This window comes from Sinocyclocheilus grahami, unplaced genomic scaffold, assembly GCF_001515645.1.
Source record: "Sinocyclocheilus grahami isolate Dianchi unplaced genomic scaffold, SAMN03320097.WGS_v1.1 scaffold154.1, whole genome shotgun sequence".
Taxonomy (NCBI): Eukaryota; Metazoa; Chordata; class Actinopteri; order Cypriniformes; family Cyprinidae; genus Sinocyclocheilus; species Sinocyclocheilus grahami.
The window spans coordinates 1,095,736-1,118,750 of record NW_015505333.1 but is presented as its reverse complement, the minus strand read 5'-3'; the positions used below and the strand labels follow the sequence as shown (position 1 = coordinate 1,118,750).

At 38.6% G+C, this 23,015-nt stretch overlaps 1 protein-coding gene across 1 annotated transcript in view; it reads left to right on the top strand.

Annotated features, from left to right (window-relative positions):
- The window catches only part of LOC107592560 (kinesin-like protein KIF21B), a 107,838-nt gene extending 93,168 nt beyond the window's left edge, over nucleotides 1-14,670 (top strand). The window contains exons 29-37 of the mRNA XM_016282090.1: nucleotides 637-817; nucleotides 918-1,082; nucleotides 1,228-1,345; nucleotides 2,205-2,375; nucleotides 3,946-4,145; nucleotides 5,431-5,565; nucleotides 8,761-9,100; nucleotides 9,371-9,873; nucleotides 11,187-14,670. Coding sequence (XP_016137576.1) covers nucleotides 637-817; nucleotides 918-1,082; nucleotides 1,228-1,345; nucleotides 2,205-2,375; nucleotides 3,946-4,145; nucleotides 5,431-5,530 — 935 coding nt within the window. The 3' untranslated portion in view covers nucleotides 5,531-5,565; nucleotides 8,761-9,100; nucleotides 9,371-9,873; nucleotides 11,187-14,670. The remainder of the gene's footprint in view (nucleotides 1-636; nucleotides 818-917; nucleotides 1,083-1,227; nucleotides 1,346-2,204; nucleotides 2,376-3,945; nucleotides 4,146-5,430; nucleotides 5,566-8,760; nucleotides 9,101-9,370; nucleotides 9,874-11,186) is intronic.
- The last annotated feature ends 8,345 nt before the right edge of the window (nucleotides 14,671-23,015 follow it).

Genomic DNA, 23,015 nt, shown 5'->3' with positions numbered 1-23,015 from the left:
GTTGAAGTTTATTCAACCTCCTTACTGAAGTGAAATTCGGGTGATCCCTTCAGCTCGAGGCCCCCTCTCGAACGCCACCCTCCACGCGTCGGTAGCCCACCCGGGATCGCCTGATCCCGGGTGGGCGACCGACCGCGAATTTAACCGCCGGTAACTCCCGGACGCCGGGGGCTATGGATGCTGAGGTGGTCTCATTCGAAAGCGAGCCTCGAGACGTACCCTCGATTCGGGGTTCAAGAGGGTTCCTCGAGCTGAAGGGATCCCCGAATTTGGTGTGGATCCGCTGCGCCGTTATGGATATATGGCCGTTCAAAATTTCAATGGTATTCCATACACTTAAGCTTTAAAGCGTTTCATCCAGGTAGCAAACAATGGAGTGCGCTCTGCTGGACAAACTACGTAATTACACCATTTACAAGACTTTTATCTGTGTTTTATGTTCTGTAAAAAAAAATTTCATATGGGCAGCATATTGGCAGCGTATTCGCCGATACCGATATATCTGCGACAGGCTCATATCGGCCGATAAAATCGGCAAAACGATATATGTCTAATCTTTTGCCAATTTGCCTAAAGTGCACTTGTTACTTTAGACTTAATATGTATAGTATATATTTTTTAATACCTGGAATTCAGATCGTACCTGCAAGGTGTGGAACTTGGTGACTGGACAGGAAATCGTGACCCTGAGAGGACATCCTAACAACGTTGTGTCTGTCAAATACTGCAGCAACTCCGGCCTGGTCTTCACGGTTTCTACTTCATATATCAAAGTTTGGGACATTCGTGATTCTGCCAAGTGCGTCCGGACGTTCACGTGAGTATTTTTTCAACATATGAAATTAGCATTTAGCCGTAGCATCTGAATGCACCTGGTTTTATGTATAACATGAACATTTTAACTCGTCCATCTTTAGGTCATCGGGTCAGGTGGTCTCAGGCGATGCCTGTGCTAGTACAACCACTCACACTATCACTACAGCTCAGGGCGAGTACCAGATCAACCAGATCGCCCTCAATCCCTCCGGATCCGTGCTGTACGCTGCTGCAGGCAACACTGTCCGCACATGGGACCTCAACAGGTGCATAGTTAATTCCTAAGTCGAGTGCAACTGGTATTAGCGTTTATTGATGGTCATTTATTGATTAATTAATAAACCTACCAAGTGAATTGGCTGTACAATGTTCATCACTATGTGCATATTCTGTTATATTCTTTGTGTGCAGAATGCAGACCACTGGGAAGCTGACCGGACACATTGGGTCAGTCATGTGTCTTACAGTGGGTTATTCTGGAGGAGGCAAGGATCAGGTGATCACTGGATCCAAAGACCATTACGTGAAGGTGCGTTTGCCCTTTTTTATATAGTTCTCCTTTCTTCATGTAGTCAGCTAGGATGTAGATTTGACATTGAGTACAATGTTGTGCTTATAATTTTAGGAAAATATTTACATCAGAAGCAGAAATGGCCATTTTCTACCTTGTTTTTGACTATGGTTTGAACAATTGCAACATCTTTACATATGAAATAAGTAGCATGCATGTGATTATGCATTTGCAGTCAACTAATCATGTAAAGTGTTATGTTTACAGTACATTTACTGCATCAAAGTTTTCTTTTAACACTTTGTTTTTCCAGCACTGGGCACATGATTTTGTTCAGTGCTGACTCATATACTCTTGTGAATGCTCTCATCATAACCAAAAAAAGTGCTGACACAATGTAAATTTGAGTTTCATTATGCAGATTTGGTGAGAGAGCAGAACTGCACTGAACTAAAGTGATCGACAGATCCAGTGATTATAAAGGGATCGTTCTTTGTTCGCTTTTTGTATATATTTAATCCCAATTTGAATATCTGTTGTTTTTCATGCTACTAAAAGGAACAATGTGCATATGACTGTTCAGTTGATGGCTTGATTTACCGATATGAAATAAATCATTGTGCGACAGAACGGCTGACCACATAAGGCCTTATGTATCAAAACAATCATACAGCAGTCTTGTGCTAATGTATTCATCTCTATTGTGTAATAAAAACCTGTAGGAAAAAGTTGTTTTGGCAGCTTGGTTTCAATAAAAGCTTCTTTGAACTAACAAGAAATGTTTGAGCTCTGAAACTTGCAGTATGTTTTTATATTGCAATGACCTCTTACAGTATATGTCCAAATTCATTCTCAATTCATGACCCCTTTAATGCAGATATTTGATGTTGTGGAGGGAACCCAGGGTAACATCGGACCAGCTCATAACTTCGAGCCCCCTCATTACGATGGGATTGAGTGCCTTGCTATACATGGCGACGTGCTGTTCAGTGGTTCCCGTGACAATGGCATTAAGAAATGGGATCTGGGACAGCATGAACTTATTCAGGTAAAAATGAGAAGATTACTATTGCATTTAAGCGGCTTTTGGTTTTTTGTTAATGTGTGATGTCATAATGTCACACGGGAGATGGGGGGATCGGACCCCTGAATACCGCCCATAATTTACACGCTGTTTATAATGCATTAACCATTTATGGTTATTTATTAATTTGTCGTCTGTACAATCATCATAATGTGAAAGCAAAAAGCCTTATGTGGCAAAATGTAATTATGACTGAGAAATGTCGATTTTTGGAGTTAACTTAATTTAAGGAACTAGAAATAAAAAAGGGGACTGTGTGAATTATAAGCAGAAAGTGCTTTAAAGAGTTTAAAGTACATTAAAGTTAAGACAGCTTACATGACTGACAGCAACGAAATTAAGTACAATATCCAATACCTATAAATAATATATATACAGACAAATGATTTTTCAGAGGGTAATAACCCAGCGTTTACCTATTGTTCCTGTGTCAATAGATGTAGGATGGCTTCATTTATCTGCGCTGGTTGACGTCACCATGGTCTGACAGCTGAGAAAGCTCTTAGTAGTATGTTTGATTGTAATGGTTTCTCCAGCTGCTTATATTAGACAAAAACACATACCGAACACATTTATCCAGAGCTAAAAGGTCAAAAATAATGGAAGACTATTATAAGGTGATGTAAAAATGGGTTCGACAAAACGAGTCTCCTGCACATCAAGGAAATATGAATTATGCATTTCACAGGTACATTTGATTATAATAGTCATAGTTTTAGCACATGCTGAAATCCAAAATCGAGCACAGGCATCCCCAGGAAAATCAATGTGTGATGATGAATGGAGATCTTATACCTGTAAACATTTCCAGTTTTTTTTTTTTTGTCAGTTGTAGGTGAAAGACATCTTGATTTAAAGCTATATCTTCATGTCAAGCTTTATTTTCGTTACGCAGATTTATTCAGCGCTCAATCTATGAAACGCATATATCTGGGTTAAATCAGATCACAGCTGTATGTGCACATCCAAATCTTTATATATTAAGTGACTGACAGCAGACGCTACCTCTCTCCCTCAAAAGGAAGACGTTTGAATCCCAGTGCGGTTACCAATGTATAAACAGCAAGTTTATCTAAACATCTAAACTTTACTTACTCGCCTGCCCTCTTTGATTGCACAACTGAGTAAATTTGCCAAGATAATGTGCTTTGGTTGCTCTCTTTTATGAGAATTTCCGTCCGCTTCCCCACAGGCCTGTTGGCGGGATCAGCAGGAACTTGGTGGAAATTCTTCACGTGATATATAGAGCTTCATGAATGTTTCATTTCTTTCATAGCATATATGTTTTTATTACTCTGAGGTTTGTTTTTAATAAAATGTTAATTTGGCTTGTTTGTCGAACTCATTTGTAGTTTTATTATTACTGGTGCTTTACTACAAATTTTTGCTTAGAGTAAGGGTTAGAGGTCAACACCGAAACTGCAGAATTAAACTTCATGCACTGCTTGTACCGCAGACACGGTTGACACCGAAAATGGTGCAGTTTGTAGATCGGAGGTGTTCTAAAACTAGAACGATACTTGTTTCTCCACAGCAAATCCCAAACGCGCACAAGGATTGGGTGTGTGCTCTGGCGTTTGTTCCCGGGCGGCCCATGCTCCTCAGTGCCTGCAGGGGGGGAATGCTCAAGGTGTGGAACGTGGACAACTTCACCCCCATCGGAGAGATTAAGGGCCATGACAGCCCGATCAATGCCATCTGCACCAATTCCAAACAGATCTTTACTGCCTCCAGGTGCGTGCATCAGACAAGAGAGAGTGTTTAGAAAAATAATAAATTACTAGGGATGCAAGATTTATAGAAAAATTGTTCTTTTGGTTCTGTCTTTTTTTTTTTTAATGGACTGGTTTGCAAATTAGGCTGGACAGTTTGTTCGTGACTCAGACCAATCTGGTAAACAGAGGCAAATATCCATATATATCCTTTCTTCCATATTGTGATGTAAATATGAGTGTAAAGGCTTATCAAAAAAAAAGTTAAGGACTTGGTTCAATGCATCGATTGCTGGGCATTGCAATCAAAAACTGCAGCTGAACAGAAGTTTACAGGGGCGACCTTTAAGCGGACTAAATGATTGGAGAAGTCCTGCATACATCACCAAAATGAAGTCTATATGAAACCAAGGTGAATACAAAGAGTACAAAGAGAGATTTTTGAAATTAGACACTCTTATTTGTCATTGACCCATATATTTCTGACACAAGACACAAAGGCCATATATTTCTGCATTCATGCATCACCATGTGTACAAGGATTTCAAAACTGTGATATTAGCAACATGACAGAAATGTAATCAACTTTGTTAGTCATTTTCAATATGCAGGGAAAAGCCTATAGGAGATGCTAAGAACTTTATATGGCATGAACATTTATCTCAATTATGCTAGGAGTAAATAACTGGGACACGCAGATATGCAAAAATGCAAGAAATACAACAATTCATCTTAATCGAACAGTGGTAATAAATGGCTGTATTTGCCACAACGAGCTAATGTCACATAATGTATGGAAATACATTATGATGTGAAAGAAAAGATGAATAGTTTGGTCGAAAGAACCTGTTTGCACGTCATACTTCCCTAAATTCTACTAAATTAGAAGAAAACTTCATAGGTGCACTAGGAAAACAAGATGAAGAGCATCTTTCATATCTTATAGGAGAACAGGTTTTAACTATGGTCATTTTGAAATAATAATAATATAACCAGTTATTTACGGCCCTCCAAAGTCCTAAATGGGTCATCAGCTCAATGCGACTCTGTTCACTCTCTTGTGACGTCTTTTTCCAGACAGTAGTCTACTTAGAAATGTTCAGTCGGACTAATATGTTTTTAAGACCTACTTTTGTGCATTTCGGGGGCGCTTATTTGTAGAACAGATGGTGTGGGCAGGGGATTGTTTGACTGTTCTTCATTAATGTGCCTCTAACAAAGCTATCCTGTTCTTTCAACTCTCTCTGTCTCTGTCTTTCTCTCGCTCTCATCCCTTCCCTTCGCGCTGTGGGGCTTCATAACCACAGTGACTGTCGGGTGAAGTTGTGGAGTTATGTCCCCGGGCTTACGCCCTGTCTGCCCCGTCGGGTCCTGGCCATCAAGGGCCGGGCCACCAGCCTCCCCTGAGCCTCCACTAACCACCTCCTGCCTGGTTCCCTCTGGTACTGTCCTTTCTCTCGATGTCTCTCTGTTTGATAGTATTTTCCCCTTTTCCCTTTTTCTCTCTGACAAGTCCTTAGCTGAAACTCTCCTACCATAAGCATACTTATCACATAAAAGTGGTCGTTTCAGCCTGTTCAGATTGTCTGATGCATATTGCAGCACATAAAAGTGGCAAGAATCTTCCAAAACTTCAAGCTGTGATATGATTGGCTGGCTACTTCGCAACTTGCGCAGGTTTCAATGAGCCTATTTGGAAACAAAATGCTGACCAGGTTTCTGAGGAAAAAACTAGTTGCAAGATTTGCCAAGCTTTGCAAGGTGACATTTGAATCTTTCAAAGAATGTTATTTTTAGCAATTTTGTAGCTTCAAGATATCGGGACGTGAGCCGTAGAATGTCTTGAGAATAAACTACACAGCTCAACTGTGTCATTTTGTTGTTGTCAATTATTTCTCACTCTGTCAATTGTATATCATCTTTCTCTGTGTGCATCTTCTCTCTGTTTCCAGCTCTCTCATACAGTTTTGTTTCATAGGCCAACTTCTTTCAGGTGTTTGATCCCACAGAACTTTCCCTTAGCTCTTTCACTTTGGGCCAATAAAGGAAAATTTTACTAATTAGACTCTATGCATAGTTTATTTTTTTCCCCATTTCAATGCACTCAAGTGGCTCATCTTTTAGAGAGCAATAAAAACCTATTGCACCTTTAATTGCATTCAACACCAGTGGCATAAATCTGTTTAATTGGTTCTAGTTAAGGTCTAGGAACCACAAGATACTTCCTACCCCAATGCCCCGCGAGACTTGGTGCTGTTTCACCAGGATCCATTTCAGTATTGCTGTTTAGAACTGGTCATAAGTTAACTTCATAAACTGAAGTGTTTTTTGCAAGACCTAGAAATTCGGGCTAAAACCTTCTTGGTGAAACATTTTTTATATCCTATTGGCAATTTTCTTCTTGCACAAACCACATTAAATTGCGTATGATTTATGCATAAAACAGAAAAAAACCATTGGGTTAGGAAAAATGTACTTATATATATATACAGTGCCGTGAAAAGGTTTTTGCCCCCTTCCGGGGTTTTTTTTTTTTGCATATTTGTCACACCTAAAATATTCAGATCATCAAACTAATTTTAATATTACACATAGATAATGCAAGTAAATACAAAATGCAGTTTTTAAATGATGATTTCATTTATTAAAGGAAAAAAGATGTCCAAAAATGAATTGCCCCCTAAACCTAATAACTGGTTGTGCCACCCTTTGCAACAACAACTGCAATCAAGCGTTTGCGATAACTGGCAATGAGTCTTTTACATCGCTGTGGAGGAATTTTGGCCCACTCTTCTTTGCAGAATTGTTTTAATTCTGCCACATTGGAGGGTTTTCGAGCATGAATGGACTGTTTAAGGTCATGCCACAGCATCTCAATTGGATTTAAGTCCGGACTTTGATTTGGCCACTCCAAAACCTTAATTTAGTTTTTCTTGAGCCATTCAGAGGTGGACTTGCTGGTGTGTTTGGGATCATTGTCCTGCTGCATAAACCAAGTGCGCTTGAGCTTGAGGTCACAAACTGACGACCGGACATTCTCCTTCAGGATTTTCTGATAGAGTGCAGAATTCATGGTTCCGTCAATTATGGCAAGTCGTCCAGGTCCTGAAGGTGCAAAGCAGCCCCAGATCATCACACTACCACCACCATGTTTGACTGCTGGTATGATGTTCTTTTTATGAAATGCTCTGTTGGTTTTATGCCAGATGTAACGGGACACACACCTTCCAAAAAGTTAAACTTTTGTCTCATCAGTCCATCTCATCAGAATATTTGCCCAAAAGTCTTGGGGATAATCAAGATCTGTTGGCAAATGCGAGACAAGCCTTTGTGTTCTTTTTGGTCAGCAGTGGCTTTTGCCTTGGAACTCTCCCATGGATGCCATTTTTACCCAGTCTCTTTCTTATTGTTGAATCATGAACACTGTCCTTAATTGAGGCAAGTGAGGCCTGCAGTTCTTTAGATGTTGTTCTGGGTTCCTTTATGACCTCCTGGATGAGTCGTTGTTGCGCTCTTGGAGTAATTTTGGTAGGTTGGCCACTGCTGAGAAGGTTCACCACTATTCCAAGTTTTCTCAATTTGTGGATAATTGCTCTGACCGTGGTTCGCTGGAGTCCCAAAGCCTTAGAAATAGTTTTATAACCCTTTCCAGACTGATACATGTCAACTATTTTGATTCTCATCTGTTCTTGAATTTCTTTAGATCGCGGCAGGAAGTGTTGCTCTTTAAACATGTTTCACTTTGTCAGACAGGTTCTATTTAAGTGATTTCTTGATTCAACAGGTCTGGCAGTAATCAGGCCTAGGTGTGGCTAGTGAAATTTAACCCAGCTTTCTAAAATAATGTGGTTAATCACCGTTCGGTCATGATTTAACAGGAGGGGTCAATTAATTTTTCACGTAGGGCCAGGCAGGTTTGGACAGCTTTTTTCCCTTAAATGAAATCACCATTTAAAAACTGCATTTTGTATCTACTTGCATTATCTTTGTTTAATATTAAAATGTGTTTGATAATCTGAATCTTTTAAGTGTGACAAATATGCAAAAAATGTATAAAAATTTTTTTTTTTAAAAACAGGAAGGGGGCAAAAACCTTTTCACGGCACTGTATATATATATATATATATATTTATTTTATTTTATTTTTTTATTTATTTTTTTTTTTTACTGAAAATTATCTTTCATTATCGCACACAATTTTGCTTTTCAGGTGAATTAATCATAATTTTTCTGGAAAAATAATGAATTTTTTTTCCTGTGAAGAACTTATTTGAACTTTATCCCAATCTAATGACCCATTAATTTGCATCACGCTGCGATCTTTTTCTTCAGAGATCGAGTGTGCTAGTTAAGATGCGAGCATGCGGTTCTGTGGGCTGGTTCACACAGCGGGGTTTTGATTTTTATTGGGATGAAGCGGTGCATGCACCTAATTGGTGAGAGGAGCGGGGACTGTTGCGGTTCGCTTTGTGAACTCTTGGTTTTGATGTCTGTGCCATCTCTTCAATGTGAGGAGCTACTGTGATGTGTCTGAAGATTCAGACAACCGAGTGTGTCTGTCTTTCTGATTACTGGCCTTGAGCATCTCCTTCACCTCTCATATTATGTCTCCCTTTTTTGTTTCTTTCATCCCACAGTGACATGAGAGTAAAGATCTGGAATCCGAAGATGGGGAAGAAAAGGTGATGATCCTCCATTTGGAACGGTTCTGTCAGTGGAGCCTTTTTGGGCTGACGGGTAATTGGACACCAAAACTTTAGGTGTCTGAAACCGACCTTGGCGACGAGTCCATGGGTCAGCCTTCTCTCTCCAGAAGGCCAGTTTCATGGACCTGCCTTAAGGAGATGAGGCACAGCTGTCTGATTTAGAAGACACAACCCTTTCAACAGGCTGAAAACGGAGTCGCTTCTGAGGAATACGGTCCAATGATCATGAGTCTGAGGAACTGCCGGTTGCTTTCTTCTGGATGTTTTTAAGGTGCCATTTTGTTGATGCCGAAACGACGGGTAATTGGACACCAAAACTTTAGGTGTCTGAAACCGACCTTGGCGACGAGTCCATGGGTCAGCCTTCTCTCTCCAGAAGGCCAGTTTCATGGACCTGCCTTAAGGAGATGAGGCACAGCTGTCTGATTTAGAAGACACAACCCTTTCAACAGGCTGAAAACGGAGTCGCTTCTGAGGAATACGGTCCAATGATCATGAGTCTGAGGAACTGCCCGGTTGCTTTCTTCTGGATGTTTTTAAGGTGCCATTTTGTTGATGCCGAAACTGTATTATCTGTACAGTGAAGTGTCCTTCTGCACTTCCTGTCTAAACGAAAACATGTCCTTGAGGTGACTTCATCTGTAGCTGCTGATTTTACTTCTGAATATTTATCACGTCAAGGTGGAATCATTTCAGAGTCGTTTTTGTAAATCCTAGAAAGCCATATGACTTTAGCTTTGACGTAGTATCAGACACTGAATCACTTTTTCTCAGTATCCAGAAGATTGGCACCTTTTGTGTTTACTAAGAACGAGCAGATGCAAAGTCGTCATCAGTCCCACATTCCCTTAAAATATTGTGCAATATTATGGACCATGTTTTTCAATGCCTTCCTCTTCCAGGGGTTTCTCTGAACATTTCAGATTACTAATGGCTCCCCTAAACCGCAGCCAAACACCGTACAGCTCTCTTCAGATACACTTCCTTTTCTTTTAAACTCGTTCGCTCCATCCTGCTTTGATTTTTTTTTGTTTTCTACCTCAGGTTTAAAATGAGATTTTGTGTGTTAAACCTTTGCCGATTCTGGTTTCTTGCACATGACAGGACTCCAGCTTTATTGTCTTCTAGATGTGTGGATAGAAGTCTCAGAAGTGTAAAGCAGTATTGAGAGTCTGCTGAGTGGGCATTTTGAGAGTCTGCCCGTGTAATAAGCCCAACTCATCAGGGGATTGAGTTTAGTGACACTAGCAGACAGTTTTAGGCAGAACTAGATGTTGCCTCAGGCTCAAGCATCTGATTGAAAGGCAACGATCCCCTGAGGAGAGTAGAAAAGGACCCAGTTTCATGTTGTTGGACACAGTCCTGGTACGACAAACAGAATTTCAGACAATCTAACGCTGGAATGTTGGATGAAAATTGGGTCATTTTGTTTAGCCCATTAGTTTTTCTAGATTATGGCTACCCTTTATAACACTTTAAAACGGAAGTGTTAAAGAATTTGCACAACGGCTTTTGATATTTTATTTCTGGTCCTCAGCATTTTTATTTTTCATGGACCGTTCACCTAAAAATGAAAATAGTCCTTTACTCTAAACCTGAATTACTTACTGTCTTCAGTGGAACAAAAGAAGAAGTTTAGCAGATTGTTCCAGCTGCTCTTTTCCATACAATGAAGGTACATGGAGGTGGATCTTTTGAGCTTCAAGAATCATCCAAAAACACCATAAAAATAGTATATCAAATCGGTGTTCTATATTCCAAATCTTCTGAAGCCACTCAAAAAAAATTCATTTAAAATGTAATTTGTTATTCAATAAAAAATCATCTGTTTCACCTCTCATTCTTGTCAGTGTACTGTATATTCAAGTATGCCATTTATAGACATGTCACATCTAGAAATACTTTTGTTCGTTTCTCACACAAATCTGTCATTTGACTTAAAAAAAAAAGGAATACAATGCACAAGTAACATTAGACTACTGATGTTTTTATGCTTTTTGTACTTCTTGGAGCTTGATTTTGGCCATTCATTGTCAAAATGGAAAAGAGCAGCTGGAACAATCTGCTAAGCTTCTCCTTATGTGTTCCAATGAAGAAAGAAATTCATAAAGGTTTAGGACAACATAAAGTTTAGTACATTTTTACAGAATATACATTTTCACACAATCTACCCCTTTGAGACACCATAATAAGATGTAAAATTGTGGTAAAATGAACCTCAGCCATTGATGTTTCTCCACTATCACACTTTTGAACAAGCATCAAGCATGTTAAAGACAGCAGTGTTAAAGTAGGTCAAGTTGGGCACCGTGTTTTCCAATCCTCCTCTCAGATTCACTCCCTATTAACTACCTCAGGTTTAAAATGAGATTTTGTGTGTTAAACCTTTGCCGATTCTGGTTTCTTGCACATGACAGGACTCCAGCTTTATTGTCTTCTAGATGTGTGGATAGAAGTCTCAGAAGTGTAAAGCAGTATTGAGAGTCTGCTGAGTGGGCATTTTGAGAGTCTGCCCGTGTAATAAGCCCAACTCATCAGGGGATTGAGTTTAGTGACACTAGCAGACAGTTTTAGGCAGAACTAGATGTTGCCTCAGGCTCAAGCATCTGATTGAAAGGCAACGATCCCCTGAGGAGAGTAGAAAAGGACCCAGTTTCATGTTGTTGGACACAGTCCTGGTACGACAAACAGAATTTCAGACAATCTAACGCTGGAATGTTGGATGAAAATTGGGTCATTTTGTTTAGCCCATTAGTTTTTCTAGATTATGGCTACCCTTTATAACACTTTAAAACGGAAGTGTTAAAGAATTTGCACAAAAGAAGAAGTTTAGCAGATTGTTCCAGCTGCTCTTTTCCATACAATGAAGGTACATGGAGGTGGATCTTTTGAGCTTCAAGAATCATCCAAAAACACCATAAAAATAGTATATCAAATCGGTGTTCTATATTCCAAATCTTCTGAAGCCACTCAAAAAAAATTCATTTAAAATGTAATTTGTTATTCAATAAAAAATCATCTGTTTCACCTCTCATTCTTGTCAGTGTACTGTATATTCAAGTATGCCATTTATAGACATGTCACATCTAGAAATACTTTTGTTCGTTTCTCACACAAATCTGTCATTTGACTTAAAAAAAAAAAAGGAATACAATGCACAAGTAACATTAGACTACTGATGTTTTTATGCTTTTTTGTACTTCTTGGAGCTTGATTTTGGCCATTCATTGTCAAAATGGAAAAGAGCAGCTGGAACAATCTGCTAAGCTTCTCCTTATGTGTTCCAATGAAGAAAGAAATTCATAAAGGTTTAGGACAACATAAAGTTTAGTACATTTTTACAGAATATACATTTTCACACAATCTACCCCTTTGAGACACCATAATAAGATGTAAAATTGTGGTAAAATGAACCTCAGCCATTGATGTTTCTCCACTATCACACTTTTGAACAAGCATCAAGCATGTTAAAGACAGCAGTGTTAAAGTAGGTCAAGTTGGGCACCGTGTTTTCCAATCCTCCTCTCAGATTCACTCCCTATTAAATTAAATAGGAAGCAGCCTCCTCTGCATTGGAGGATACGGTGTGCCTGATGGGGGTACGTGGGTGTCAGCGAGCTTGTTTTGCTAGAACACATGCAGCTTTGTTTATTTTTACGCCATCAATCTTGCTGTGCCACGCGCTGTTCCCTTCTCAGGCTTTCCTAGATTTACAGTCTTTTTTAATGAAACATATCTATCACTCTTATCTGCACAACATTTTTTTTGGACGGCCCTTGGCAATTCACCACCTGAATGCAGCCGTGTACACGAGCTGCTGTAAGGAGGAAGCTCTTCATTTACAGACAAGAGAGATGCGGTTTATCTGATGAAGGACCCACAGCATGGATAATCACACATCAAGTGCAGCATGATTCCCATGCTACGGAAAGAGATTTTATCAAATTTGCAAGTTACCCTTTTTGATTTAGATTTTTCCCCTTTTTCGAAGACAACGTGATGTCGCAAAGCTGCTGTCAGTCATTTAAAGCTACTATACAGTGGATATATCTTTAGGCTGGAGTCATTTGCATACTGTAAAGCTCATATACATGCATAAATATTCATAAGGAAGAATGCAGTAGGGGCTTCCTTAACCTTTAGGTTAATAGATTTCTACCAGTGGTTGGCACTATATATATCTCTTAAAATTTAACAGTAGACTGAGTGTGAACTGCACCGTCATTAAGCCGGTATGTCATCCTCGTTTCGATTATATTTGGGTTTATGATTCTAGAATGTAGAACTATTAACAATATAGGCAGTTTTTTGACCAAATAGTAAATTTTTGTCCTTTGAAACAGAGTAATGCATTTGTAAAAAAAAAAAAAAAGGCTTTTCTGTGAAGTCTTTTAAAATAAGGCCAAATTTATTAAATAATGATCAAAGCATCTACTTCAAAGAACATTTGTTTTCAAAACTGTGAAAAAATGCTGCTTTATACCGTCTTGCATCTTTTTTTTTGATGTGCGTCTGTGTTTTGTTCTTAAAGGGGGATCAAAATGTACAGCGTCAAACGTGTTGCCAAAGTTTGATTGAAATAATCACTAAATAATCGTCCTACATTTCCCCCCGTTGGATCACTTTTGCAAAATTGTGCGTCTATACTGGTGTTATGTTTAAACGAAACGAACAGCAGGCCTCATTCGAAAAACGAGCTAAATGAATTTCTGCGCATGTTGTTCGTAAAAACATGTTTGAATTTTATGTGCATTTGCAATTTACATAATGCAAGAATTACACGAATTCTATTCCATACAGTTTCTACAATTCATTCTGTTTCAATGAATGAGGTTCCGAGATCGTGTTTGTACAGTATGCTATTCTAATAATAATGCATACTATCACAGGGTCAACCTGTTTTAATAAGTGCCCCGCATTAGTGAGTTTACAAAAGACTGTGCTGTGAACTAATTTCATTTTAGAATAGCATTTTGAAGCATTTTTGGTACAACTGTAAAATTCTTGTGAAGAGAGCTTGTCAAAATGTGCTTGGTATTGCTGGGACTTAAAGACTGTGAAATTGGTTTGCGAATTCAGTTCCATAACAACACTGGAAATTTCAGCGCCTCTCAGTTATTTCTCCATTGTGTCTGAAAGCACATTGGTTCACAAGGCTGCTTCTGAGATTGACAGTTAAACCTTAAATACACCTTAAACTGACGCTTTTTACAGCCATGCCAGTCAGTGGCCCGCAATTCCTGGTGCTCAGCTTAAACGCGGTCTTAACTTTCAATGTGAAGCTTCCGGGGTTTATCTTTCTTACGCATTTAGCTTCACAGCAGTAGTTTACCAGTGGTACGTTTAGTGTTGTAGCTTTACGGTGCTTATATTTTATATTCTAGGCCAGTGATGCATGGCATTGACATGCTGTGTAAGCTTCTACATCTGTATAGAATCTCAAAGGAAAGCTTTTCTGTACAGGGGAGATTGTTGACACCTGTCTATTGATCAGCGTAGCGCTAACTTGTGGCTTTGACCCCCTGTGATGCCAAAGGTAAACAGGTTGCCACTGTTGCCCCAGCTGCCTAACGCCCCTCTCTGTCTCTCCCGGCCTGAAGCACAGGGCCACACTGCAGTACGCCTTACGCCTTACCTCACTCTCAGCGTGTGGGACATCTTGCCATCGCGAAATGCTGCTGTTAAATCCCTTTTTTGGGAAAAAACTAATGTGTTTCATTGGGGTGCTTTCTAGTTACCTGGCAACCCAGGTAGGCAATTAATATGCAGAATAGAAAAGACATTTAAGTAATAGAGAAAAAGAGGCTACAATTAAAGGCTTGACAGAACAATCAGTCATTTTAGAGGCGTTCTGCTGTTTTCTTGCTGTTTATCTCTGAGATAGAATTACGGTTGAGTTCCTTCCTGTTTGCTGTCTGTGATGATCCTGAAGATATGATCTGTCCATATAGAATCACCGGCTTGCCGTCATCACACACAACGCACTACTGCAGGGGTGAGTCTCATGAACCTGTCAGCGCACATTTCACCACAAAATCAAAAGTTCAAAAAAATAAAAATGCATCCTAAACTTCCAAGTCACCTTAATTGTATAGCGCTTTATACAATACTGATTGTCAAAGCAGCTTTACAGTGTTAAGCAGGAAAATAGTTTGTCAATAATGCAAGAGGACAATAACAAAGAGTCATTTTTCAGCTAAAGTCATGCAATTATGCACTTATTACATGCATTTATACTTGTATTTATATTTTTATAATGTGTGCAATATTTTATAGAATGATATATAGTATAAACCTGCAGTTGTGTTCCAATAAATAGCAGTGCCTTAATAAAAGTGAATAAATATTTATAAATATGAATATGCAAATATTTTAAGAGATTTTATTTCCATATTTCAAATATAGTGGAAACATTGCAAATTCAAAGAATTAAGAGATGTTATGCATCTATAGTCAACCAACTTCTGGCACCTAGAAACTGATGAACGAACTGCGTTCCACAGTTCCTGTGAATTTTTGGGGTTTGCTTCAGAAGCTTTCAGTTGGGTTGAGGTCAGGGGGAATGAGCTGGCCACTCCATTACCTCAATCCTTTTTGTCTGAAACCAAGATGTTGCTCGCTTACTCGTGCGTTTGGGGTCGTTGTCTTGTTGAAACACCCATTTCAGGAGAGTTTCCTCTTCGGCATAGGGCAGCATAATCTCTTCAAGTATTTTGATGTGTTCAAACTAATCCATGATACCTGGTATATGATAAATAAGCCCAACACCGTAGCGTGAAAAACATCCCATTCCATGATTTTTGCTCCACCATGCTTCATAGTCTTCACAGTGTACAGTATACTGAGGCTTGAATTCAGTACCCGAGGGTCGTCTGACATACTGTCGATGACCACTAGATCCAAAAAGAACAATTTTATTCTCACCAGTCCACAGAATATTACACCATTTCTCTTTGGGCCAACTGATGTGTTCCTTGGCAAATGTTAACCCATTCTGCACATGCCTTTTTTCAACAATGCTTCTTGCTTCGATCAAACGTCTTCTGACTGTAACAGTATTTACAGGTCATTATAAATCATATTTGATCTTTCTGGAGGGGATGATTGGCTGGATCTTTGCCATTCGGATTATTCTTCGATCCGTTTTAACAATAGTTGCTCATTTTCTTTTGCGTGTTTTGGGTTTTTTGTTGCCATTTTAAAGCATTTGAGATCATTTTAACTGAGCATCCTATAATTTACTGCACTTTTTTATATAAGTTTTCCCTTCTCCAATCAACGTTTTAATCAAATTACTTTGTTCTTCCGAACAGTGCATGAAACAGCTTCGCAATTCAGAAGAAAACATATTTTATAACAATGTATGACACATTGCTTTCCTTCCTCCTTAATAAAGGACAATTAATGGCCCCTGTTTTTTTTCACAGAATGAATGAATTCTCTAATGAAACTCCACACTGCTATTATTTTGAGCACTCCCTTTCAATGCATAAGTCAATTACACAGAACAAGCAGCACGCATGTCATGCCAGTTGGGGCTGTTGTTTTTCTATTATACTACTACATCCACAAGTAAATTATTTGCAATGCAGTAATATCATTACTGCTAATAACAGTGTTTCATCAGGTTACTGATGTTGTACTGCTATTTTTTGAACACAACTGTACATAAACACACATACAAGATCTAGCTTATCTGTCTATCCATCTATCTATCGAATATTAAACGTTGCATATTTTTTTACAGAGACGTGCACAAAATATAAAATGTAAATATAAAAGATGCTAATTAATGATAATGTGGACATGTTCATGAATGTTTTCGTCATATTCATGTCACAGATGACACAAATAATGTCTGCCATTCAGGTCCTGTACAAACCGGACAAAATTCATCATGGAAACTGTGATATTTTCCTAGCTAATGGTGACAAAAGACTCGGATGTGACATTTCTAGTAGGGATTGATCGAGGTTTCTGTTTCCCAGCGGATGTCTCTGAAAATGTCAAAGTTTGAACTTGCAAAAGCATTTTGCAAAAAAAACAGTGACAGAAATGTATTTGTAACAACTTTATATTGACTGCGTTTGAACACTGACTCAGCCGAACGGCCCCTGATGTTGTTACAGAGTGCATGGGGAGATGCAGCTTTCCGAAAACCAACGCAATTTAAACGGCAGTCATACATCTTCATTTCACGTGTAAATCACCATCATTAACTGCTGAGGCTGTGCTTGTCTTCCTTTCCTCAGGAGGACTGTAGGATGATGATGGACGAGTGGCATCGACATGTGACTGAGGCGATACGGCCTTAAACGGGTGCGCGTTCTTTTAGACCGTTCACAGACATCTTCCAGCACACCCTCCCTTTCTCAATGTAATATCTTCGGTCTAAATGAGTAGTTCACCCTTGTGTTGTTCCAAACCCGATATGACTTGCTTTCCACGGTGTAACACAAATGGAAGAATGTACAGGCCGCTCATTTACAGTAATGAAAGTGAACAGGGATTCTGGTTATTGTGCTCCAAAATAACAACAAAAGCACCATATCTTCTTGAAGCCATTTTCATTTGAGTCATTATTGACATTATTTGTTATTTTGACAAAAATATCCTCCAAATTTAGTGTTTGGGTAACTCATAGCTTGGTTTTAGTTTAACTAAAATGGGATTGAATTCAACTAAATTAATAGTTTTATTAATTTTATCAGTTTTATTAATTTTAAAAAAGCAACGTGCAAAGTTATGCATTTTCCTCATAGATAACTAACATTTTTAGTTATTCATGTTTTAGTGTGCCGACTAACATGTAACTTAGTTCAAGGTTACTTGTGAATCATAATTATGGAATTATCATAAATACGAGTTTTCTAGTTCGAAATTGGGCAGGAGTGGCGTCTCAAGAAACTTGGAAAGAATTTTGAGTTTTTGTGTTGTGTGGGCCATAAACTTGCTATATGCATTTCTATAGTGACTGTTAAGCTTTATTAGTTTTTCACCACAACATCTACATTGCTTAATCTTGTCGTATACATATATACAGTAACGTATATTTATTCATTAGGAATTAGGAAATTTCCGATTGCATGTGAAAGCAACATAATCAACCCGTTAGCAAAGCACTTCAGTTTATACAGCTCAATCCCAAATATTATTGATTATTATATTTTAGGGGTGTGAAGAGATCCGATGTGTCTCGCGAGAATGTGACGATATCCTCGCGCAGACCTTTCAGATATATTTGCGTTACACTGGCTCGTTCACAACAGTAACGTATATTTATTCATTAGGAATTAGGAAATTTCCGATTGCATGTGAAAGCAACATAATCAGCCCGTTAGCAAAGCACTTCAGTTTATACAGCTCAATCCCAAATATTATTGATTATTATATTTTAGGGGTGTGACGAGATCCGATGTGTCTCGCGAGAATGTGACGATATCCTCGCGCAGACCTTTCAGATATATTTGCGTTACACTGGCTCATTCACAAGTGGTGGTATGTAAGATATTTTATGTTTTTATGTATGGAAAATTACGCAGTGTAGTCTTTATCCAGTCATAAAAACAGAATTCACAGTTTAACGCTGAATGTCACGGAATTTCTCACATTTTGAATGAATTAATCAAAAGTAGGTCATTACACTTAAATCAAATCATGATATGGAGTAGTATCTGTAAAAATTAAGCTGCAAAAGTCGATTTAAATATGAATCCTGCATGTTCTGCCTGTCTCTGTTAATGAATGGAGCAGACGCGCGGTTTCATTTACTACACAAACACACTGAAGTGCGCGTGACACTCGCGGTTATTTCAGCGTCTGTCTCACTAAATGAGGACGTAAACACATGAACAACATCTGCAGAACTGCTCTGAGAGTCACTTCATGAGCATTTTAGCGTTTGATTTGAGTAAAACTAGCGTCTTATCTCATACACAGAACTGTAAAGGTATTCACAGCAACCCGTCAAAATAAAAGTCCGGTTTGATTTGAAGACATTGTGCCTATAACTATATTTCAGTAGAATGTACATAGCCTACTACTACTACTAAAATGAAACAAACATAGTTTTTTTTAAGGAATAATCACACAAAACATTTCTTCCATGTTTTAATTTTAATAGTAAATCCCCTTTGTTTGCCAAAAAAAAAATCTTGTTTGCTTAATTTTCTATAATTAAAAGATAAATGATAAATTAAATTAATGTTGTATTCCTTCATTTGATAACCAGAGAAATGTAAATATACAACAGAATTTCTGAGGGGAAAATAATTCATAAGGCTACTTTAAGGAAAACAAGGAATAAATTAAGTTGTTTTATGCATTCAAATAATTAGACATGCTAAAACACAGAATTTGGTAACAATAAAAAATAGAAATAATATGATGAGAAAAAATCAAACATTTCATAGGGCCCTAAACATGTAATTTTTGTTAAACTTTTAATAAATTGATGTGAAAATGTTTAAGTTTCATGATTTTAATTAATAAGACATGCTTTTTAATTAATACAATTTAATTTAACTATTAAAAAGGAGTCCAGAACATTTTTAATGGAAAAAACGGAATTTGGAAAAAAATCTAATGGAATTTAGGAAAAAATTATACGGATTTCATAGGGCCCTAACTATCCCTCAGCCTTGCCGCGCGCGCCCCCCAGTTTGGGAACCACTGCTTTATTCTTTAAAATGGATACGTTAATCGTGTTTATTATATATTTTTTTTATTAAAGTGTAAATCAGTTTACTAAATAATGTAAACTTGACTGACTGCTTCACTTCCACTTTAAATTGATATTTATGTTGTTTATTATTTATTTTTTTATAATTTTTGTGCAATTACTTGCCTGTCAGTTGAGTTTGTGGCAAGACATTTTGCAGTGTTTACATGTTGTTTATTACTGCATAACATTTATTAAAATAGATGTTTAATTTCATAAAGTACAAGTTGATTTAAAAATGCACCTACTTTTTTGCATTTTGTGTTTTTCAGTTGAATAAAAGACAATTTTTCCCTATATCATTGAGGATTTCTTTAAAAAAGTCTAAAAATCTCGTCTCGTCTCGTTCTCGTGAACCCAGTCTCGTCTCGTCTCGTCTCGTAGGATAAACGTCTCGTCACACCCCTATTATATTTGTTTCATAGACTTTTATTCAAAAAAATACAAATAAATTTAAATATTTAAATATTAAAAAAAAAACTAAAAAAGTACTGCATGGTTAAAATCTTACATCACCAGTGTTTTAATTAATTTAATAAACAGTATTATACACATCCTTATCATTGACAAAATTAAAAAACCTTTGTTAATAAATATTTTCATCTGAACTTGTTGATGTGATTAACACTGAAACAGACTGAAATGTAAGCGGTCATTGACTAAAAATATGAAAAAATATTGCCACATGATGCCATTTTTGAATCGGTGCAGAGGGCAAACTTTTCAATGAATGACACTTTAAATCTTTCTCTTTGCCACAGAAAGTTGTTGTTTGGCTTCTGAATGTTTGGGACATGAGTCACGACAAAAAAAGCACCTGTAAAATAAAAAACAAACAGATTTTAAATGGTGTGCACCAAAGCATGAATTATACAGGGAGCAAGCCGTTCATGATCAAACCTGAATTATATACATGATATACGAGTAGCTAAAGTCAGGTATGAACTTTTTTTTTTTTTTGCAGTTCGAACAGAAATCGAAGTCATCAGTATGTTCCAAATTACAACCGCTTTAAATGGTGTTTGGAGCGAGTCTTTACAGGCTGCCGTGTAACTACATTGTGAAAGTAGCATTTAAAGAGGCAGCAAGACCATCGATCCACTGCTGTCGATCAACAAGACAAAAACTCGGACCAGCACTCACGACTGTTCATCCCAATACCTTCTTCCTGTTTCTCCTTAAGTAAACAGAGATTCTGCTTTCCAAATGTCTTTAGACCAAAGGTTGAAATTTACAGCTAAGGGAAAAAAAACAATGAACATCCAGATGCACATGCAAGGAATGCATAGCCTTTTCTTTATAGTAAAGTAATCATTATCCTCTTCATAAAAAGTACAGCGATCTTGCAAAACTCTTGAGATCTAGCACATGGCTTCGCATATGCACATTGTTCCCGCCTACGCAAAGCTGTTGTTTGAAGTCTTAATTAAGAGTCTCTTAATTAGTCTTTGTCTTCTTTTTCTTCTTGTTTTTCTCCGTATCCTCTTGCTGACCAGCTGGTGGCTTTTTCCAGGGCAGGGCGTGGTAGGATATATATGCAGAAATCAAATACGTGGCCATCCCCGTGTATCCACCTATAATCAAACACAACGGCTGAATCAGCACGAACAGGCAGAAGACATTGACCGAAGCGCTGTCAGGCAAATCCACACGGCCATCCTTGTTTGCCTGAAACACGGCAAAGAAATAGATCAGCGCCACAGCTGGGTAGAAAGCTAGGTCTACCATGGTGCCAACTCTTGAGAGCCGCCTCACTTATGACTGCGTCGCAGCCAGTAGGGGACGTGATATAATGACGGCAGTTCCTTCGACCTTTCATCCGGCAACTGAGGTAAAACATTACCTTCTTGCCGAGATAACATGTGCAGGCATGTTATCAAAGACCGAAGTGCAAGTTCCTCTCCCAACATCAGGAAGCCCCCAGAGAGTGACCTTTACTCTCTAATGGAGTTTGAGAAGGAGCCAACAGCCGCCTGCAGGGCTGCTAGTATTAGCATCAAATACATGAAAGGAGACAGCCGAGAGTCCCCAGCTTCCGACACATGCTTGGATTAGTCTAGTGCACTGTGCTTGGCAGAGATTAGGCCGTCGGAACGGACTGCTTTGAAAAAGTCCTCAACCACCTCTATTCTTTGCCAGGGACTGGAAAACAAACTGGTGGGTGGGAAAAAAGATGTAAAAATTGATGTTGGTGGTGGAGATGTAATTTATTCATGTTTGCCAGCCGTTTTTCCAGCAGCTGATGGCCGTTTGAGCACCTGAGCTGATAGATTGTTATCTTAGACCCCTATTTAAAAGATGGCACTACAATAGATGTGATGTCACACGAATTCTGGCTTAGATGCCGAGCAGGATGGGAAGTATAAGCCTGTCTGTATTTGACCCCCTGGACCTTTTCGCACCCGTATTAATCATCTTATCAAGACCTTGCAAGGGTCTTCATTTGTATCTTAACCCTTCAATTCCCTCCATTTAATTGCACCCAAATAGGCCTATTTTTGGCTCCGTTGACGCAATGTGAGAGAAACACAGTAATTAAAGCCCCAAATCACAGTGAATGGTGCAGTTTGGCTGACATTATGGAAAACATTCTTTTTTCCTTTCTTTGTTCTCCGTGGCAGCTTTGCCTTCCCATCTGGTGCGTTTACTGGTCCTGGTTACCAGTGCAGAGATCCAGATTTGCGTGCCTTCCTCACCCTGGCATTGCCTTCAGATAAACTAAAGTGGTTTTGTTGGCACTGGGTGTTAATTAGTATTTGTCACAGGGTCAAAGTTGAATATGGGAATACTCATTGCTGTGTTGTTGAAGGCATCACATGAGGCTCAATTAGACCTCAAAATCAGGAGCACATCTGTGCTTCCTCACATCCACCCACACGCACATCCGGATGCCCGCTTGCTTTAACGTGGCCTTTACAATCATTACTCACTCGGTAGGGGAAGGGGAGGCGAGGGTGGTCGTGGTGCCAGTGTGAGGCTGTTTCCGTGCCCATTGATCTCCAATGTGGCGCCTGCCTCTCACCCAGGAGCTTAAGACCACTCTACTTAAGTCGTCCAAGAAAAAGGAATGAAAACAATTGCTTTTGCTTTGAATAGACTTGCATCCTGGGGGAGAAACAAATGTGGGTGCAAGGATTCAGCAACAAATATAGCATGGCAGAACTTTATGTGAATTTACTGCATTAGTACATTTATTTGTGTGCACTGATGTTTCTTGGAAATGTTTATTTGGTTCCGAAAAGTGCTGTTGCAGTCGGACTACTGAAAATAATGTCCCACTTTATATTGTGGCCCTAATACCTGTGTACTTACATAGTAACTAGATGTGTACATAGTATGTAACCACAGTGTAAGTACACATTGTTACATAGTATCTACAGCTGTAATGTTTGTGTAACTACACACATGTAACAACCCACTGAATGGTATGTGTAAATACAAATGTGTAACTGGACATTAGTAACAA